The following is an 18,956-nucleotide window of genomic DNA, read 5'->3' as shown; positions in this document are numbered from 1 at the left end:
AGTGTTAATTAGACCTCTGATGTCTTCAGTCCAGAGAAGTCAAAGCTGAATGCAACGAACAACTGCAAGTTTACTTGTGAAACCAACCTCAACCAAGCAAAAAAGCAATGCTGCAAAGTATCTACCATGAGCCCTTTATAATTCCCCACTAAATCTAATACATGAAGGAATAATTACAATCCACTTTACTGCAAGTCTCTGGACAGGTGCTGTAACTGCTACAGAAGGGAACTCACCTCATCCACAGACATGGTTGGGTGTGGTGGATGGTTGTAAATCCGCTGGAAGTAGCTGTTTGCCTCATCATCTATTTCCTTGCTAAAGTGCTGATTAGCCTCTGGCCACACCTGAGATAAGTCAGCTGGTAAAAAAAAGGAACAGGTATCATGCTCAGGACAACTTCAGTCAGTCAGGATTTCACCTAGTCCTTTTCAAGTCTTCCACCAATCTATACAGAACAGCTAGTTCTTCTGAAGAACAGGATATTTATCCTTCCCAGTTGACAGGAATTGCTATTTAAAAATCTGTCTTCAATATGTTATATTTATTAAAAAAAAACTGCATCCCAAGACAGCATTAACCTCACACTGCTCTACTCCTAGGACCCAGTGCAGCCCAGTTGACAACCTCAGTTGACAACAAAATAACTGAATGCTGAACAGACTAGAATAAAGCATGCTATACAACACTAACATGCACACAAACTTGCACACAAACTTTCAGGCCAGCCAGTGAGCTTCCCACAAGTTTATGCTGAATATTAAATACACAGAGTATAAACCAATGGTGATTACAGCCACCCCCACTGCACATCAGTAGAGATAGGTAACTGCTGTTATTGCATATAGCTTCTTTGATAGTTCCTCTGTAACAGCAATGTGGAAGGTTTAGCACATGGCTGTGCTTCCTGACCATTTGACTGCTTCAGCACCTCACTATGAGCATGCTGCAGAGGTATAAATGAGTTAAGGATAACTGCTTAGTGTTAAGAATCAAATTATTCCTGTCAAAAACTATCTTCCCAACCTCTTTTGTTGGTCTTACTTGTATCCAATGTTTCAGTCTATTTCTTGCTTCAACTGTCAAGTTTGCTGCTGCAATAGGGCCTTACCCAGGTTTAACTTTGTCACAAACAAACAAAACAAAAAACGTCCTGGTACCAGGCACATATAATTCTGTCAAGAGCAGGACACCACTTTGTTCAAATCACAGCACAGCAGGAAAAGGACAGAAACACACTGCTCATGCAAATCCATAACACATTATATTTTTATGCTAACTTCTTTTTTAACACTCCCCCACCAGCCACTTGGCAAGCTCTTAGGATACAAATATAGAAGCACCTTTTTCAGACTGATATAATACAAGAGCCACACTTCTAACATTTACCACCTACAGATCCAAGCTTCCCCTGAAGGAAACACAGATTAACTGCAGACCACAGTCACACTTCACAGCCACAGACAACACTACCACTTACAAGGTTTCATCTTACTCTGCTGGAATGTAGGCTGGTTCAGTCCAGATGTGCTCAGCTTCCTTTGCACAAATGGGTCATTGTTCACTGCAGGAAGGCCCAGGGCTCCAGTCCCTATGCCAGTCAGGCTACCCGTAGTAAGACCACCTACTGAAAAGCAAACCTGTAGTAAGACTACTTACTGAAAAGCAAGCAACTGGGCATCTCAGTTGCCTGCTCACAGTATCCACTTACCACTCCTCCTGTCACTGTAAAGAACTCAGAGCTTTACAGCCTCATTGCTGTCTACTATCAAGGAGTTTTAACATTAGCAGTCTCTGTCACAGTCTAAAATGATGCTGCTGTATTTGTCAACACACTCATCCTCTTGGCTCAAACCTTTCACCTATTGCAGCTGCAACACTGTGAGGTGCTGTTTCAGCAATGACCCAAGAGTGAGGACTCCTCACTCCATATCAGAATAACTCCCTCCCACATGACACAGCTGTTTGTCCAGTGTGACTTCCCACCCTTAAGGAAGGAAACACCCAACCCACCCTTCAAGGGAGGACTGCCACATTCAGTATTTCCAACCACAGCAGTAACAGTGCCTCAGCTGTGTCAAAAACAAACCATTCTGGCCAAAGAGCAGTACCTGGAAGCTGTGAAGAGAGTCCTCCGATACCACTGAAACCGGTTGTCTGGTTTTGGGTGGAAAGGGGTGGGAATGCTTTTGCTGGTGACTGAGGAGTGCTGAATGCAGAGCCCAAGTTTGGAGGGAAGCCTTGCATGCTCTGGGTGTGAGGAGCAGCTGAGCCACCTAAACTAAGAGAGGCCATTCCTGCAAGCGAGTCGATCTGAATGAAAAAAGGAAGATTATACAGACAGCCATAAACCACAATCCAGATGATTTTTGGCATGTTTTGTACAAAGATGGCTACATATCAAAACATTTGAGAAAAGCTCTTCTGCATGGTTACTGTAAATTCTGAAGTCATCCAGATCACCCCAAAAGACTTGTCTACAGAATGCATTATTTTCTTCTGCAATCCCACGAAATTCTATTCTCACAGGTTTTACAGAAAGTCTGATTGCTCCACAGTCTGTAGTTAAGGGTAACACAACAGTAAATGCTTACAATAAGCAGCATTTACTTCTACTTGCAGATCTTTGTACTGGAGTAGTTTATGTTCTGCAGTTTGCAACCTCAGATCCCACCTCAAGACTTACAAAGCTATTTCATTTTAAACTTAAGAGCATTTTTGACTGAAGGACCCTACTATGCCCACTTTTCACAGCTAAATACCTGAATGAAGTCTTCAAAAAAAGCATTAAGACCTGGTTCATGAATAGGAGGGAAGGCACAGTCTGCCAAAGCAGTAAGTTAAGGAACTGACTAGGAACAGCAGAAAATGGTATTATCTACCCAGAAAACAACATGACTACAAACTAAAAATTGCTGCTGTTTGTTCATATGAGTTATTTGTAGCAGGTTGCCAAGATACTTGATACATCTGATGAGCAACTTCAATAAAGCAACAATTCACAAGAAAACCACTCTCTGTATTGAGTTTACATAATCTACTGACAATTCAGTCATTCTTAAATGCTGAATTACCACTATTTCATGTGAAATACTTTTCACCACTTAAAAATCTGCCATTGAATGGAACTGCTAGAAGCAAAACCTGTCTGTAATGTGTTGCTCCCAGAGGAGGAAGGGATGATGAGTGGCAGGGATTAACTGAAATGTACCTTGTTTTTAAAAGAGCAGTTCAGTTGAGAGCTGAAGAGCCCCAGTTATAACAAGTCCTTATGCTCTAGCACTGTGGCTTGGCCCGTGAAGCTACAAACAAGACACATCAGGTTCAAAGGCAGTGCTTAATTCTCAGAAGTCCTAGTAAATTTTAGCACTTTAAAAGAAAGCCTCAGTTATTTTAAGTAAACCAAATATCTGTCCCTCCTCAGTGCTCCCATCCTATAATACTTCACAGTTACTTCTTACAGACATCAGTGAAGTGAAAGACAGTTCCGAACTACATCCCTCAGACATTATTCTCTAGTTACAAGCAAGCTATCAACACATGCAAGCACAAAACTACGTGAGCCAGATGACTTAGTCCTGCAGGAAGAGCTCAACTAGCACTAAATCAACACCACCTTCTGAAAATGCAGCATGTGATTGTTCTACCTGCACAGGAGAGATGGCATCCAAGCTGCTCGCGCTGGGCGGGCGTCCTTTGGGCATGACTCCAGGTGGGGGCTGTCGAGCCTTGTTCATGACATTACTGCAGTTTGCTACCATGGTGAGGATCGTCTCAGACAGCTCCTGAGAAACACTCCTGGCATGTGGAAGCACGACAGTGAGCCATGTAACATTCACAGAAATATGGCCCTTAACTTATTTGATTTTCTTTGAGAAGCTGAGGCCACATTTCACGAAAAGAAGCTGCAAAACGCCAGCAAAAGCTACATTTTGTTATGAGAAAAACTTGCCTTAGATCATCTCCCACGAAAAACAGCTGTATTTAAATAGAGAAGTTTAAACTGCAGTTCTACAACAATCTCCAATAGACTATTCCTTTGTTTTTGATGATTCAAAGACTCCTTTACAGTTACCCCAGCAAGGAAGGTCATACTAAAGGCGGGGATATGTACCTACACGGCTCCAACAAATTCTTGGAAAAGTCTTTGTCTGCTGCTGTCCACATCACAGGTTATATAACAGCTTGCCTCATTAATTAAAGTACAGATAGTGATGTTGTGGTCCCTTGTTTAGATCTGCCCCTCAAGGCTTCTTCTTATACCCAAACTTCACCATTTATGATTATTCTCATTCTGAATTTCATTATACACAAGGTCTCTCTAAAAGATAAGATACATGGGCTATGTACTCACAGAAAAAGAAGAGGTAAATATCACCACCTGCTTCACTAAAACTCATCTGTCTACAGACTGAAAGACATGCTTCACACACTAGCACTAAACCCAAACAGAGACAGGAAATTTAACTATTCAAGGAAAATAAAATCAAAAGACATCAGAAAACTCAAACTTAGGCACAAAATCATTGCACAACCCAGAGCAGTCAGTACCTCTTTCCAAAGTGTTCCACGTCTGACTGCCAGGTTCTCAAACCAAAAGGAAAGCCAGCTCTGTTGTTGACTTACCTAACCACACACATATAATAACAGAACACTAACATTTTCCTTTTGGAAAAACCAGCCAATTATTTATGCTTTCCTGAACTTCAGTTATACCTTCTCTGCGCAGAGAGCTAAAGCTGATTCCTTCCTGTAATGGTGCAACTACTCTAATACAGGCTTTGTTGTTCTGTTAACCTTGTCTGAAGATTCCTCATTTCAACTCAGTTTTCACAGGTTTTTACTGCTCAACTCTTGGGATGAGGGGAAAAAGAACAAAGGAACCATTCTGGTGCTTAAGGCAGAATTGAAGATCAGCCTTCAGCTTTGGCAGGTAACCTGTTGTGGGACACACAGAATTAGTAAAGGGCTTCCAGCTATTCTCCAAAGCCAGCGATCCACTACTTACCGTGGGGAAAATCCCACCCATGAGAGGTGAGAATCTAGGGAGGTATCATGGCTGACCAGTTTCTATACAGGGCAATGGACATGTTAATAACTGTTTCAAAAGCTGGTTCCTTTACACTCTTAACACCCTCTCCCTACAGCCTTGTTTCAAAGATTTCAAAACCAATGGGGATGCAGGGAATGTACGAAATGTACGAAAATGCACTCAGAAATCTACCTTCAAAATACCCCAAAGGAATTTCTTTTTCAGAAAGTGCAACCAACCCAGAGCTCTGAGCTTGGCACACAGTAGACTCAGTATCTACAGTATGTATTTGCCCTCATCCCAGTGCCAGAGTCTCGGAAACCTCAACATTTAAATGTATGTGTTACCAACTGAAATGCACCACAGGATTTTTTCTGATTCTGGAGGCATTTCAAGACCACACAGCACTTCAATTAGCCATGGAATGGGTCATGGGAGTCTACAGTTCACACTGTTACCAACCTCAGTCTTTTGCCCTGCTTTTTTGGGGGTTAAATTTGCAATCTTTATGTTTAAACACTACAACATGGTTTTGCAAAACAAATTCCAACCTGCTGTAGATAAAAAATATGGCAGCCCAGAATGAGGACAAAGGCAGACTTACAATCCCCAAGTTAGGTATTTATGGTGACTGGTTAGGCCATTTGTTCTTTGAAGAGAACCATTAATGTGTTGTCCCACCATCTAGGCAGATTGAAGGTTAACTTTTTTATCATGTCAAGAGACACACTGCTGTATCAAATTGCAAGCAAACATCACAGTATTTTTAGACAGCATGGAACTGAAGGTTTTTCTAAAAAAATCCAACCAAACAAAACCAAAACATCCAACCAACGAACAAACCCAACAAAACCAAAACCCACAAAAAACCCCAGTCTGCATTTCGGACAAATGGAGTTGGTGGGCTGAGAGCCAGGGACCAGAGTCTAGAGCAACAAAACTGTCACTGTAAGGGAAGTTCCAGCTTGCTGGAATCACACATTCATTTCTCTTCCTCTTTTTTCTTCCCAAACACTTTCTTACAAAGAGGAAATAAGCCTTTTAATTCCTGAGGCATAGGTACACAGAAGCTTCTTCCCTGTCTGAGACAAGGACTGAGATGAAATGAGCATTCCTCACACTGACACATTTGGACTGTGCAGGACATGACTGTGAGAAGGCACTGCAGCCCCTCTCAACTCACTGCAGCTCCACGAGGGAAGGACTTCTCACAAGCAGTTTTTTACTAAATTACATGGTTGGTCAGCCTGTGGTACCTGGAACCAAGCCTGACTTCATTGTAAACAGAAGGAACACTTATTTCTTTTTGAAGACATGATGCCACAACTGCAGCGTTCACCAGTGATAAACAAGCTGCACCAAAAATAAGTCTCAGAACATGCAGGGACCTGGTGGCTAAAAAAAACAGTGTCTCCCAGGTCACAAAACAAGACAAGAACTAACTACTGCCTAATTAAAGAGTAGGTTCCTAAATCAACAGATTTAGGAGATGGCAGGCTTCAGCTAGTGAAGTGCAACCACCCTCCCAAATGTATTTCATATTTACTGTGATTTTAACCTTCTAGTCTTTACAACGCCTGCTTCCATTTCTGACTGAAACCTAAGCTAATCAAAGCAATTGCTTCATGAAAGAAATCCAAGCTTTTTCTTTCTAAAGCTCAAAGAGAATAACTAATGGAAAATGACTGCAAGTAGGTCACATTCTTGTACAAAAGGGAATAAAAGTAGCTATAAAAAGAAACCAAACGCTGTGAGAATTGTGCCAGTAGAGAACTAGTGGCGTTTGGAATTAATGGAATAAATAAAACTCAGTAACACATTAAAATTCAGAACACAATGACATTAGATGCAATTCAAATCTAGAGTTAACTATTAAACTATTTTGCAGCATGCAAAATAAAGAACGTAAGTTCATTTGTGAACTACAATCTCAAAAGATGCACTTGGACTTGAAAATTAAGAGCTATCTCTTCATACCATTTTATTTCAGAAACAGCACTGGAACTTCAGTTGCACAGGTTCCAGCAGAAAACAGGAGAATCCCTTCTCCAAAGTCTTACAAGTACCTCAAATTCACTTTCAGTTCCAATACTCATGGTGACCAACTCTATGTTGGCATTAATTTCCTACTATCCATCAATCATCCTGGGTACCTCCACAGATGTTTCTTATCTCTTTCAAGACCACAGTGGCTAAGCCAAAGGACATAGTTTAAATCTCAGACTAGGTAACACACACTGAGAGATGCCAGCCTCATTTAGTGCCAAAATGTAGCAAGAAAAGAAGTCCTATCTCCAGCTTCCAGTCACTCTGACTCACACACTGCACTATGCTGCCTCTCATTACCTATGGAATATTCCTGCAGTTCAACACCACTTTGATCTGACAGCAATTAAAAACCAACCACAAATGTTTTGTTTTACAATTTTCAGTCACATTTACTATGTGACTCTGCTATGTGTATACAGCATTTAAAGACTGATTTGTCCAACTTCAGTTTCCATCAGCCCTTCTGCATTCTATCCCTGCCTCTAGCAGCTCTCAAATCCAAACCCTTTCCTTCTGACTTTAGCTGAACAATCTGACCTGCAGAAGATGTTCAATATTTTCTGTCATCAACTAGAGTCAACAAAGACAACAGAAGTTACACATATCTAGTTTCAGTCTCAAATACACTAGTCACCACTCCCCACTTTTTTCCTACACATAAGGACAGACAGCATGAGTCCTTTGTGCCAAAGCAGTTACCACACAGAAACATTTGATTAACAGAATCACAAAATCCATTATAAAACCACTGTTTTCCAATGGGCTGCTGTCCATTCTGTAGCTATGGCCTGGACTCCTTTGTCTGCATTACACCCCTGCATCTGTCTAGTCACTGACAACTGATTATCTGACTAACCAGACAGCCTCTAGTCACTAAGATCAGCTCACTTGTTTGATGATAAAGACAATACTCAAGCTCTTGTGATCTAGCCTACAACAGAAGTTTCAATGCAAAATTAAATGTACTACTGCATCTCTCCTTGCTAGCTTATATACTCTCACTAACCCTGTTCTCCACATGAAATTCCAAACCAGCTGTGACCATGTGCCAGAAAGCAAGCTGCAAACAGACTATACTTTCAGCATAATCAATAGAATTCTTACCCAGCACAAGCTTGCAGACAGGCCAACATAGTCGCTAAGGTTTCTGGAGGAAGCTGAGCACTTTTGGGCTGATCCTTCTCTGGAGCAAGGCCACCCAGGATAGATGGACATCTTCTCTTTAAGAAAGTCATACAGGCCTGGATGAAAGGTTCCTGAGAAAAAAAATGTTATCTTAATCTCCCAAACCACATCCAAGACACAATTTCAAACTTGGCAATTGCACCATGGAAAGAATTGTACTAAACTACTATAGTTCAGTAAAAAGGTTGAACTATCAGACATGGACACTTTAAACAACTTTAAAGCTACTAATAAAATTGTTGAAGTGACTTAAGTTAGTCACTGACAAGAGTGCAAAAATAAAGAGAAAAATCCTGCTTTACCCCATGCTCCCGAATTTTATCTGTGAGCCATTTGTCAAGTTTGAGGTATTCCCGTCGAGAGGCAAGTGCAGCAAGGTCAATAACAAAGGCAAATGGAGTACCATTTAGCAGCATTGACAAGGCCTAAAGAAAGAAAATCAGAAGACTACTAGTGAAGACACACAGATACCCTTTCTCTTTTTTCTTTCTTTCTAGCTCCCATACATGTTTTATGACATGCTGCCATGCTTTCTTTGTCAACAAAGATTGGTACTATCAACTTCACTTATAGCTCACTTGTGAGACAAATAAGCAAGAGCTCTGATTTGAAATCACGATTTCACCTTCACAAGTGACCTTGTGCTGACAGTTTTAAATTCCTCTGTTATATGAAAAACCACCAGCAAGTGGTCAAGAGCTACCAAACTGATATTGCTACAAGGTTAAGCAGAAGAACCTAGCATTTTCCTGCAAACACACCTCAGCCACTTCAGATACTTGGAATACATCTGCTCTAAGAAGTCATCTCTGAACACTGTAACTGCTACAACAAAACTGACTTCAAGCAGCAGCTGGTGCTCTTGCACTGTGATACTCCTGATTATTGTGCATCTTATTTTAGGAAGCAATAAAGGCCTCAAAGAAGTTACTTACAACTTCCAGTCTTTTGTCAATGTATAAAATCTAAGAAATAGTAGCATTCTCAAGAAATCCCCATTCCATTATGTTTAGCAGTGCCGCCTTAACACAAACATCTGGTGTTTCCCACATTTTCACTCCAATAATATTCAAGGTTAAAACAGTCAAAGTTCTTCCTGGATCCACACTACATTCACACAGCAAGCAGTTCTGCTGTGCTGCTTCCCAAGGTACTTGTCAGCTAAGCCAGGATAACCAACCCCACTGCAAATACCAAGTAAAATGTCTTGGGCTCACAACAGGACAGGCTGGAAGCATCTGTAGTCAGATACCACAACTCAGCTGAAGAGTACTTTAAGTCACATGAATGTAGGCTTTTTTTTTTTAAAGGTGAGAGACAGCAGCCACAAATGAAATCAGACATGCCTGAACAATGCAATCCTTACTAAATTAGTCTAAGTTAAGCTTAGCTTTTGTTAAAAGATGAGCAAGTCTGTGTAAGACATCAGACAAAAAATAATGGCAGTATTTTGCAAAACTCACCTTCAAGTCTTGCGCCACATCAAGAATACGTGACAATTTTGCCTGGTCATACTGCTCCCCTCTCATGTACCATTCTGCCATGGCATGCATGATAAGCTGACGAATTGAAGGAGACTGACCCTGAGGAGAATTAAATTAGGATTGTACTTAATTATTCTAAGAACAGGATCAATTAAATGAACATTCAACAGGGTATTTCATAACTAAAAAGCTTAACATACATATTTACCTCTTTAGCTTCAGAACTTGCTTCTGATTTGAGTTCTTTCTATTAAAAAAAAAAACTATCCATAGCTAAAAGTAAAGGATGTAGCTGACTGCAAATGGTAGATACATACATCCCCACCTCTCTCCTACCACTGTCAAGTACCAATTCCCCTCTATCATAGGCAAATTGCTTATAGACTACACAGTTATTTACAAAATGTTATGCCTGACATGATGTCCTGAAGCAAAACTCCAGTACCACACCTTAAAAAGGAGAACATAGTACCCAGATCTTTGCTCATACAGGGGCAATTTCAAAATACAACACAATTAAAGATTTTTATGGCAGCAAGGGTTTTGTTTAAAGGAAAAGTATTAAGCACGTTCTGTGACAATCATTCAGTGCCCTCATCTGAGACCTGTGGAAAAATTGCCTCTCCTGCCATTTCAAGGCCTTGAGCAAAAAGCACTTCACGTCTGTTCTACCCCTCATCCTTCAATTTAAAGACTTCCATCAGGCAAATATAAAACATTCATAGCATGACCTCAGAGGTCAAGTTTCTTGCCATTAACTCTACTCTAGATAAACATGGAAACATGTTTGCTAATGCAGATTCTTTCTGACCCCAGAGACTTCCTCTGCTTTACATTTCATATGACTTCTTTGTTTAACTACCAGGGCACACAATGATGAAGGCCACACCAAATAAAACATCCATTAGAAGTATGGGATTTGCATACACAGCTACCATAAGTGGAAGCTCTCCTTGAAACAGGTCAGCAGTCAAGTTTTCAGAAAGCACCCAGACTGAAAACTTCCAGTGAAAGGGGTTTCTTTATGTCTAGAACAGCCTTCATCTTTTTGGCAAGTACAAAAGAGATTATATTGGTTTAAATCTTCTCACCTCTTACTATTTCAAGTTTTTACACATTAAATGTGTGAGGTTGATAGTTGAGGGGGCAGGGTAGGTGATGCTGTTGTGAGGTTTTGGGGGGTTTCTTTTGGGTTGTTTGGTTTTGCCGGTTTTTTTTCTTTTTCTTAAAATAAAACTGTGGCCAACTATGTTTAAAGCTAAACGTTTAAAAAGTCAAACTTAATTTGGGTCTCTGTACTATTCCAGGAATATTTTCTCAGTGAATATTATTGAAAACAAAACCATAACAGTTTGCTTCCAGTCAGCGAAGAGACATCCCATTACTTTGCATAGTTTAACTTAACATAGTTTAACTATGGATCATTTACCTCTTGGGTTTTAAACTGACCAGTTCATAAACCAATACAAACATTGTTGTAACTATTTGACCCATTTAACAAGCTCTCAAGTTACAGGAACAAACAACAGTGAAAATACTTACCTGTCCATGCCATGCATAGTGCAAAATGATGGCTGAGTTGGGATGGTTGCCAAGGAAAATTGGCATGAGTGTGGAGATGAGTTCATGGCGCAAGGTATGCCAGGATGTGTTGATCTGCAGTAAGGCCAATACCAGCATATCTGGGCAATGCTTGATAGGAAAACTGAAGAGTTGCTTAACCTGTTCATACTGCCCCACTTCTGCCAATCTTAACAGAGACTCAATCAAATCCAGGCTCTTCCTAACAAAAGAGAAGAAAAAATAGACAATCCCCACAAAGTTACCAAGCAGCAAGTTTGCAGGATCCTGAAGTATTTTCTAGCAGCAACTGTAAGGACACTTAAAGCAACACCCACTGCAAACAATCTTACACTGCAGTTCTTATTATGTACAACTAAGCCTGCAAGAAACCATAAAAAATAACTCAAGATCTTAAGAGCTCCTAATTATGTTAGGGAAAAGAGGGAACTGAAAGTTGATGTTGAAGAAATTCAGCCTGAGGTGGGTCACTGTATAATTTAACTTGAAACACACTTCCAGAAATGGAATACACTTTTTAAAATACCTCAGTCCCCACTAGTCAAAGTTAGTGAAGATACCCTACTTGTTTTGCCTGCTTTACAGACCAGTGATTATTGCCAATTTACTTGTATTCCTCATCCTTCAATTCCCTATTCTGTGCTGTATAATTGAAAAAGAACCAAGTACCTGTACTGAAATAAGCTACCAAAAACGGGGTGCAAATGTCAGCTCAGAAAGTCACACCAATCAGCTATATTGTAATAACTCACCAATAGCCACATACACTTACAAATTAAATTTTAAGACTTCTTTCATACAAGCAGAGCAAGTTTCTCTAATATCATCCTGGAAAGACAGACTTAAGTTTCAAACCACCTCCTCTATCCCCTCCTTTCAGCTTGCAGGATATACCAAAAAACATCAGCAGAAACTCTCCAAACAAGGCGAAGACTCCAACAAAAGCAAGGTATTATGGAAGTACACAGGAAGTTCTGATACTGTGAATAGTTTCACCAGCCAAACATGTCACAAATACTAAATGGTTGATCTATTGGTATGTATACGGTTACAAAAAATCTGGCTGCATGAAGATAAAGCCACCTTTGACCAGACAAGTAATCTTACTAATTAATTATCTTATGAATTCTATGTATGAAAAGCAGTTGAGAGAAGGTTTATTACCATGTAGCAATTTCTCGATTGTCATCCTCTGGTGGTGCTTTCAGGATGTCTGTGGCAACAGTATGGCAAGGGTAGTCAGCAAAACAGAAGATGTCAGGGTTTATGAGGGAATGTTGGATGAAGGAGAGCTGGAATAAAAAAATATGTCAGAAGTAGTTTAGACAAGAGAGTTTCTGGTTCCTTGCGCTTTATCAAGTGCCACATTTTGAGAATGCAAATCAATTAAGCAGCAGGGATGAGCCAAGCTTCACTGTGTGTTTTATGCAAGACTGAACTCACACTTCCAGAATTTGACATGATAGGTATAGACATGCTGAGGGTAGCTGTTTGCATGAAGCTATGGCCTTTTTGTGTAACCAGGTAAGCACCCCAGAGCACTGCCATTCAGCAACAGTTCTATGCTGAGCTGCACTACACACCAGAACTCTGCTGGGACCAAAAGCAGGGTCCACAGTAAGTGACCATATCCCAAACAATGCAGTCAATCACACACTGTACTTCTGCAACACACCTGATTATGCCTTATAGGTCAAGGTCTCAAATGAGGATTATCCAAACATTCACACTGCTAATCTCCCTCCATTTATCATTCAAGAAATTCAGGAACTTAAAAATATTCTACAGAGAGTAAAAATGCTGGCAAACATACCTGGCCCTCTGCATGCTTCCAAGGTCTGTATATGGCATTAACTGGAAAAACCTCCATGCCCAGCCCTCTCTGGATGCCAAAAACCACGATATGCAGGCCCTTGCTATCACGAATCTGAAATCCTGGATGGTCCAATTCATATGTTACTACTTTGAAGTCCAGGGTAGGGTTCTGTAACCAGACAAACAAGGGTTGTGAGGCTTGCACATTACCATCTTCAATACTGTCTTGAAAGAACTCTTCTTCAGCAGTATTGTACCCAGCTTAACATCTACTCACCTTTTAGCTGGAAGCAAGGGTTTTGTTTTAAAAATAATTTTTAAATATATATTTAAATTTTTATTTATATTTTTAAATTTATATTTATATAGTTGTGAGAATTTGATGCAAGTTAAATGTTTTAAACTATCCTGTGAGATTCCCATCACTACACTAGCTGTCTCTCCTTCCAAACATTTAATTAACAATTCTTTAAAAACCCTCAAACATATAGCTCCTCTCTTAGCATACTAACTTATTCCTTTCCTAGGCTTCCACACCTCTGATAAAAGGCAGAAGTGTCTGATCTGCTGGCAAGCAGAACTTGCTCCTCCTTTTGCAAAATGTAAACTCCAAAATCTTCTGAAGCACCCATCGTATTTTCAGAACAGTAAAACAATATTTATGAGGAAGCTTGAGGGAACTATGACCATTATGGAACACAAACCACTCATTTCAGAGACAGGTGAGCACCAGAGACAAAGCTATTTTATGGCCCAAGGTTTAGAAAAACAAAACAGTGACTTCTGCATACATTAGAGGGAACATACAGAAAAAAAAATCCCATATAAGGTAAGCAAAGGAAATGGTACTCATGTTTAACTGAGTTCATTTACAGAAGTTGCTGCTTATAAAGTGGTGGAAAAACTTTCCTATTTCTATAGTGTTATAAGATAAGATTGCTAAGAAGCAATAAAGAAGAGTTTTGGAATGAGTAGCTAAAAAAATACTTTCATTTTCATCAGTAATGCCTGAACAGTAAGAAGTTTTCCAAAACCAAGTGTCTGATGCACAAAACTTTCCACTGCCAGAAAGAAACTGAAACACAAAAACCCTCAAGAGAACATAGGTTGGAATACATGCAAGCACTGTGGAATGAACCTCAAACTGCACTCAAATTTACTCATTCAAGTAGCTTCCATTTCCCAGAACTCATCAAAATTTTCTTGTTCATGAGGGGCAAAAGCCCCAGCACTTAAGTACAGTTACATTAGAGAGATTCAGAGCTATTCAGGCTGTTTTGGAGCTTAAAAAGGTTTCTAATCATACTGAGATATGCCCTGCTTTATCCACATAAAAGACGAAGATGCTCACAAGACTTACCAGCTCTTTCAGAACATCAATCAAGACCTCCACATTCCAGGTATGGGCTTGGCTTCCATCACTCTTATCTTTGCCATCACTCCAAATCCCACTGCCAGGAGCCGAAATAGACTGCAAGTCAAATACACTGAATCAAACACTAGTAAAAAATAAACCAGTCTCAACACCCACTGGCTACAGAACTCCCTGCACTAGAAAGGTATAAAGAGAAGCTCAGACTAGTAATGACATAACTTTGAGAATATTTCATTCATGAAAGTATTACAAACATTTACAACAGAACAGTCAGAAGTACAAGTATTGAATAATACAAGTAGTTGTCAAATTCGTAGAGGAAAGCATTTTAACTCCTGTTGCTGCTGAAATGCAACCCCCAGCACAACAGGCCACTCACTTGTAAAGGAATTCCATCTGTCAATCCTGAATGAGTTCGAGCCATCATCCCCAAAACCCTGGCAACCTGGGCAGCCGTGACTTCCCGAACACCAAACTGCATGATTATGTTGCGACATTCTTCCACACTAAGATGCAACAAAACAGAGAGATCTTACAGGAAAGCAGGGTTCACTTGTAAGACTTCAGTCAAGTTAGTCAAATTATCCAACCTAACAAAATTCCAGGACAATCAAGAAGAAAAATTCAGTAGACAATCTGTGCAATTGTTTCCATGAAATACACTGTGCCATGTTTCCAGTTCAAAGCCAGGGGTACTGAAGTGACAGGGATGTCACAGAGATGTTTCACAGACTATGCTGTGTCAAAGCAAAAGCACAGGGTAGGTTACCACTCTTCCTGGTTAAAAGCACTTCCACTATTGACCTGTGACACAGAGCTTCAAAGACTCAAGTTTTCTGCTACCTAAAAGTGAAACAGAGGCTTTGAGAACGCACATTTCAAAATGCTGATGTGCACTATTCAAAGGTAAGCTGTTTATCCTTCAACCTGATACAAACCAATGGCATCCCTGAGAAGAGGGCACCAGCAACAAACCTCCCAGGAGACAAGGGAGAAAACAAAGAGCAGATACCCAAGTTTCAGCTTCAGAACTGAAGGTTTTTGTTGCAATTTCTTTCCTTTTTACGAACACTTCATAACCAGGCCAGGAAGATTTATATAGCATAAGTATATAAACTGTTTTATTAACAGGTATGTGTTAATAAAGGAAACAATTCAGTGTCTTCCAACACATGGTGTCTTTACTTCTTGGTTTAAACAGAAACTCATGTTAATACCTCTGAAATTCTATCACCTCCCTAAAGTAATCAATAGCCTTTCTCTTGAAATACAGAATAATTTAATTCTACCTTATGCTTCTTATAAAAAAGCAGGTTAGCTTCATCCTGAGGGCTAAGTTTTGCAAAAGTAAAGTTCTTCCAATACTCTAGTGGGATTTAGCTGGAATTTATGTCTACCTAGACACTTTCATTTTCCCTTTCAAAAGGGTGAGTCAAATTCTTATGAAAACTTCACAACCAATGTGAATTTTTTCCATGTAGCACTTCTTACCATGACAAAATTCCACACACTGTCCACAGGCACGTAATACACATTAGAAGAAAGCAAAATACGACCAGAATTCAAATAAACAACCTAATAATACTTGATAAGATTGTACTTATTTCAGTAGTTAAAGTGTTCTTTACCTTTTACCTCAAGAAACAAGAAAGAAAACCACCACCCCCCAAAATTACATGCTTGAAAATAACATGTTTCTACAAACCTTGCACAAAAGCCATAGCCAACTTCTTGCATGAAATCTGCCAGAGAACTCTCCATCATGGTTTTGGCTATCCCTCCAGAATCAGGCAGGATCCTGTCCATTAGAATGTCCCGTTTTTCAGGGTATAGAAGTGGTGCAAGCACCACGGGGCAACGCTCCTGGGGAAAATCTAAAGGCAAGAGTAACAAAGTGTCAAAACACCCAGAACACCCAGTTGCATGAGAAAGACTATTCAAAATTATTCCACTGCTGTGCTAGAGTTGGCCTGCTGCTGCAGAAATCATGAGAGCACTGATGCAGCATCCCCCCATCCCATTCTCAGTTCTCTACTGGCACTGGGATATTCCTAGAGAAAAAGAATGCAGACTAAACTAGGTTCATGTAGGTTCACTGCAGCTCTGCAGATGCCCAAAAGGCCAGCAGCTGTGCTGGTGTAAGCTTAGAACTAGATTGTCACTAACAGCAGTCATCCAAAAAAAGCACAGAGCAGGAAACAATACAGCAGTCCAGCAAAAGCCACTCCTTCAACTCAGGAAATATAAGGAAACAAAGGATCTGCTACTGAGTCTACAAAATACAGCAAAACTAAGCAAGGCATTTGGGCACAGGAGTAAATAGACATTTTTTCCTTCCAGGGAGGCAAATTTTGAGATATATGATAATGAGAGGATAGGACCTGTGGATCAGAGTTCTGCTCACAGTGGAAGGTAGCAAAGACACCTTGTGGGTGGGCCTTCCTGTGACAGTACCACTGACATATAACATCTCCACACCCTCCAGGGCCATTCAGAGAAGAGTTCCCAATAACCCGTAAGTGTCAGGAATTACACAAACCAATGCACTAACCTTTATTAAAATACATATGAACTAAAAAGTTATATTTAAAAAATTAGAACAAGTATTTTGCTCTTGTATAAATGGTAGCTTCCTCTAGGTCTGTGCAGAACCAAGCAGCAGGGTTAAATTCAATTATCCAAATACTCCCTAGTATGATAAGTTTACAGCAAACACTGTTTTGGAAAGGATCAGACTACAATGGTAGCTTTCAGGAAATGAACCAGAGTTTAAGTCAGAAGCCCCTCCCTTACTGTGCCAGTGTTTCCTCCTGGATCTGCATCTAATAAAATAAAACAGTGCTTAAAAATGCACTGGTTTGAAATGGCAATTTGTGTTCCTTAATCTGTAAAGGGGGTTTTCAAACACAGTGCACTGAGCTGCTTTAGTTGAATCCACAAATACCACACCATATAAGCAAACAGACTGCAATATCTCTTACTGAAAGTTTTATTTATAAAACTTTTCAAGAACATGAGACCACATTATTGCTTATTGAAAGCAAAACTGTACATTAGGACCTAGTAGCAGAACAGTGGCACTTTTCTGTCAGTTTAGAACTATGAAAATTTACCGAGTTCTAAATCAGCAAGCTCCCCACCACTTCAACACTCTGCACTGACAGCAAGTCCTGAAAATCTCCGAAGTCTGCATCTGGTCAGGTTTCCTGAACAATGCCACTTACCTCTACGTAATGTTTTGAGGAAAGCGTCAATCTGCTCCTGTCCTACCCCAAAGGCTCCCTTCTGCCCAAAGAGGAGATGGGAGAGGAGAAGGTGCAGGACCTCTATTGCAATATCTTGGAAGCCACCTTCTTGATTTCCACTGACGTCCGCGTCAATGTAAGAGCGCAAAAGATCCGGGAGTTTCTGTTTGATAAACTGGGCAGCTTTTGGAAACAGAAAAGGTTAGAGTCAAAACCTGGGATTCTATTTTAATATGAGATTCATTTAGCTAGCTACCATTCTTTCTGAGTTTGTTTACCACAAGTCACAACAGCTCAGATTTAAACAGAAATCTCAAACCTCAGAACTCAAATATGACTGGACAAATGCAAGTTAAGATATCACAATACCCCAGTTTGATTCATTATCAAGCAAGTCATTAATGAAACGGTCCTTCAATTTCACACAAGATGACTTATCTACTGCCCCTCCCAATAGCACCACTAATTGCAGGGTCAGGTCAGGTAGGCACCCATCTAGAAAGCACACTGCTGAAAAGGGCTGTCCCTGCTGCAGTACTTCAGAAAACTTACCAAAACCTCGCAGATCTGAGCTGAAAGAGTTCAGTAAAGCCAGACCAAAAATCACCTACAAGCAAAAACAAACATCACAGTAAGGAGACCTCATCCTTTCTAACTAGCTAAGTAAAAAACAAAAAAAAAAATTGAATATTTTTATAAGAAGCATTCACCTACCTCTTGAACTTTACTTAATTTGATGACTTTACTCAATTGGGCAAATAAATGGGGTGAAGGCTTTAGACTCTGAAACAGGTAAGAAGAATAACATAAAATGTTTTGGGATTAATCTCATTTGCAATGCGTCAAACTATCTAGAGCCTATCTGCAAGATTGGAATATAACTAACTATTCTGCTGCTGGTTAACACAGAACTTCTATGGCTAAACCACTTGACAACTACTTCTGAATACATTTCATCTAAAAGCTTCTTCCATATAGCCCACTATTAAACCACTATCATGGCTTTCATATGGAAACAAACAGAAGCACAGCTGGTTTGGTTTGGTTTTGGTGCCATAAACAAGCCATGAAGTACCAACATTAGATGAAGTATTAAAATTAAGTTTGCAGTTATTCTGAGTGATCGACTAAATTACTTTAACAAAAAGAAAAAAACACCAACCAGGCAAGCTCAGTTTTTGAAAATTTTA

At 40.0% G+C, this 18,956-nt stretch overlaps 1 protein-coding gene and 1 non-coding gene across 9 annotated transcripts in view; both read right to left on the bottom strand.

Annotated features, from left to right (window-relative positions):
* CNOT1 (CCR4-NOT transcription complex subunit 1) overlaps positions 1-18,956 on the bottom strand; it is a 55,384-nt gene that overhangs the window by 25,421 nt on the left and 11,007 nt on the right. For 3 of the 8 annotated variants that reach the window (XM_033069576.2, XM_033069577.2, XM_042779639.1), the window contains 16 exons: positions 18,481-18,549; positions 18,319-18,373; positions 17,746-17,949; positions 16,227-16,395; positions 14,901-15,027; positions 14,507-14,617; positions 13,145-13,315; positions 12,496-12,623; positions 11,293-11,533; positions 9,730-9,849; positions 8,569-8,691; positions 8,186-8,337; positions 3,648-3,798; positions 2,112-2,313; positions 1,481-1,627; positions 237-361 (listed from right to left, as the gene is read on the bottom strand). In XM_033069576.2, the coding sequence (XP_032925467.1) occupies positions 237-361; positions 1,481-1,627; positions 2,112-2,313; positions 3,648-3,798; positions 8,186-8,337; positions 8,569-8,691; positions 9,730-9,849; positions 11,293-11,533; positions 12,496-12,623; positions 13,145-13,315; positions 14,507-14,617; positions 14,901-15,027; positions 16,227-16,395; positions 17,746-17,949; positions 18,319-18,373; positions 18,481-18,549 (2,295 nt within the window). The remainder of the gene's footprint in view (positions 1-236; positions 362-1,480; positions 1,628-2,111; positions 2,314-3,647; positions 3,799-8,185; positions 8,338-8,568; positions 8,692-9,729; positions 9,850-11,292; positions 11,534-12,495; positions 12,624-13,144; positions 13,316-14,506; positions 14,618-14,900; positions 15,028-16,226; positions 16,396-17,745; positions 17,950-18,318; positions 18,374-18,480; positions 18,550-18,956) is intronic. The other 5 variants (XM_033069581.2, XM_033069582.2, XM_033069578.2 and 2 more) reach the window with 3 other exon arrangements.
* Positions 3,204-3,339, bottom strand: LOC117001706. The gene has a single exon (XR_004419104.1). It is a non-coding gene; the product is annotated as a small nucleolar RNA SNORA50 (small nucleolar RNA).

This window comes from Catharus ustulatus, chromosome 11 (genome assembly GCF_009819885.2).
Source record: "Catharus ustulatus isolate bCatUst1 chromosome 11, bCatUst1.pri.v2, whole genome shotgun sequence".
NCBI lineage: Eukaryota > Metazoa > Chordata > Aves > Passeriformes > Turdidae > Catharus > Catharus ustulatus.
This window is presented reverse-complemented; position numbering and strand designations above follow the sequence as displayed.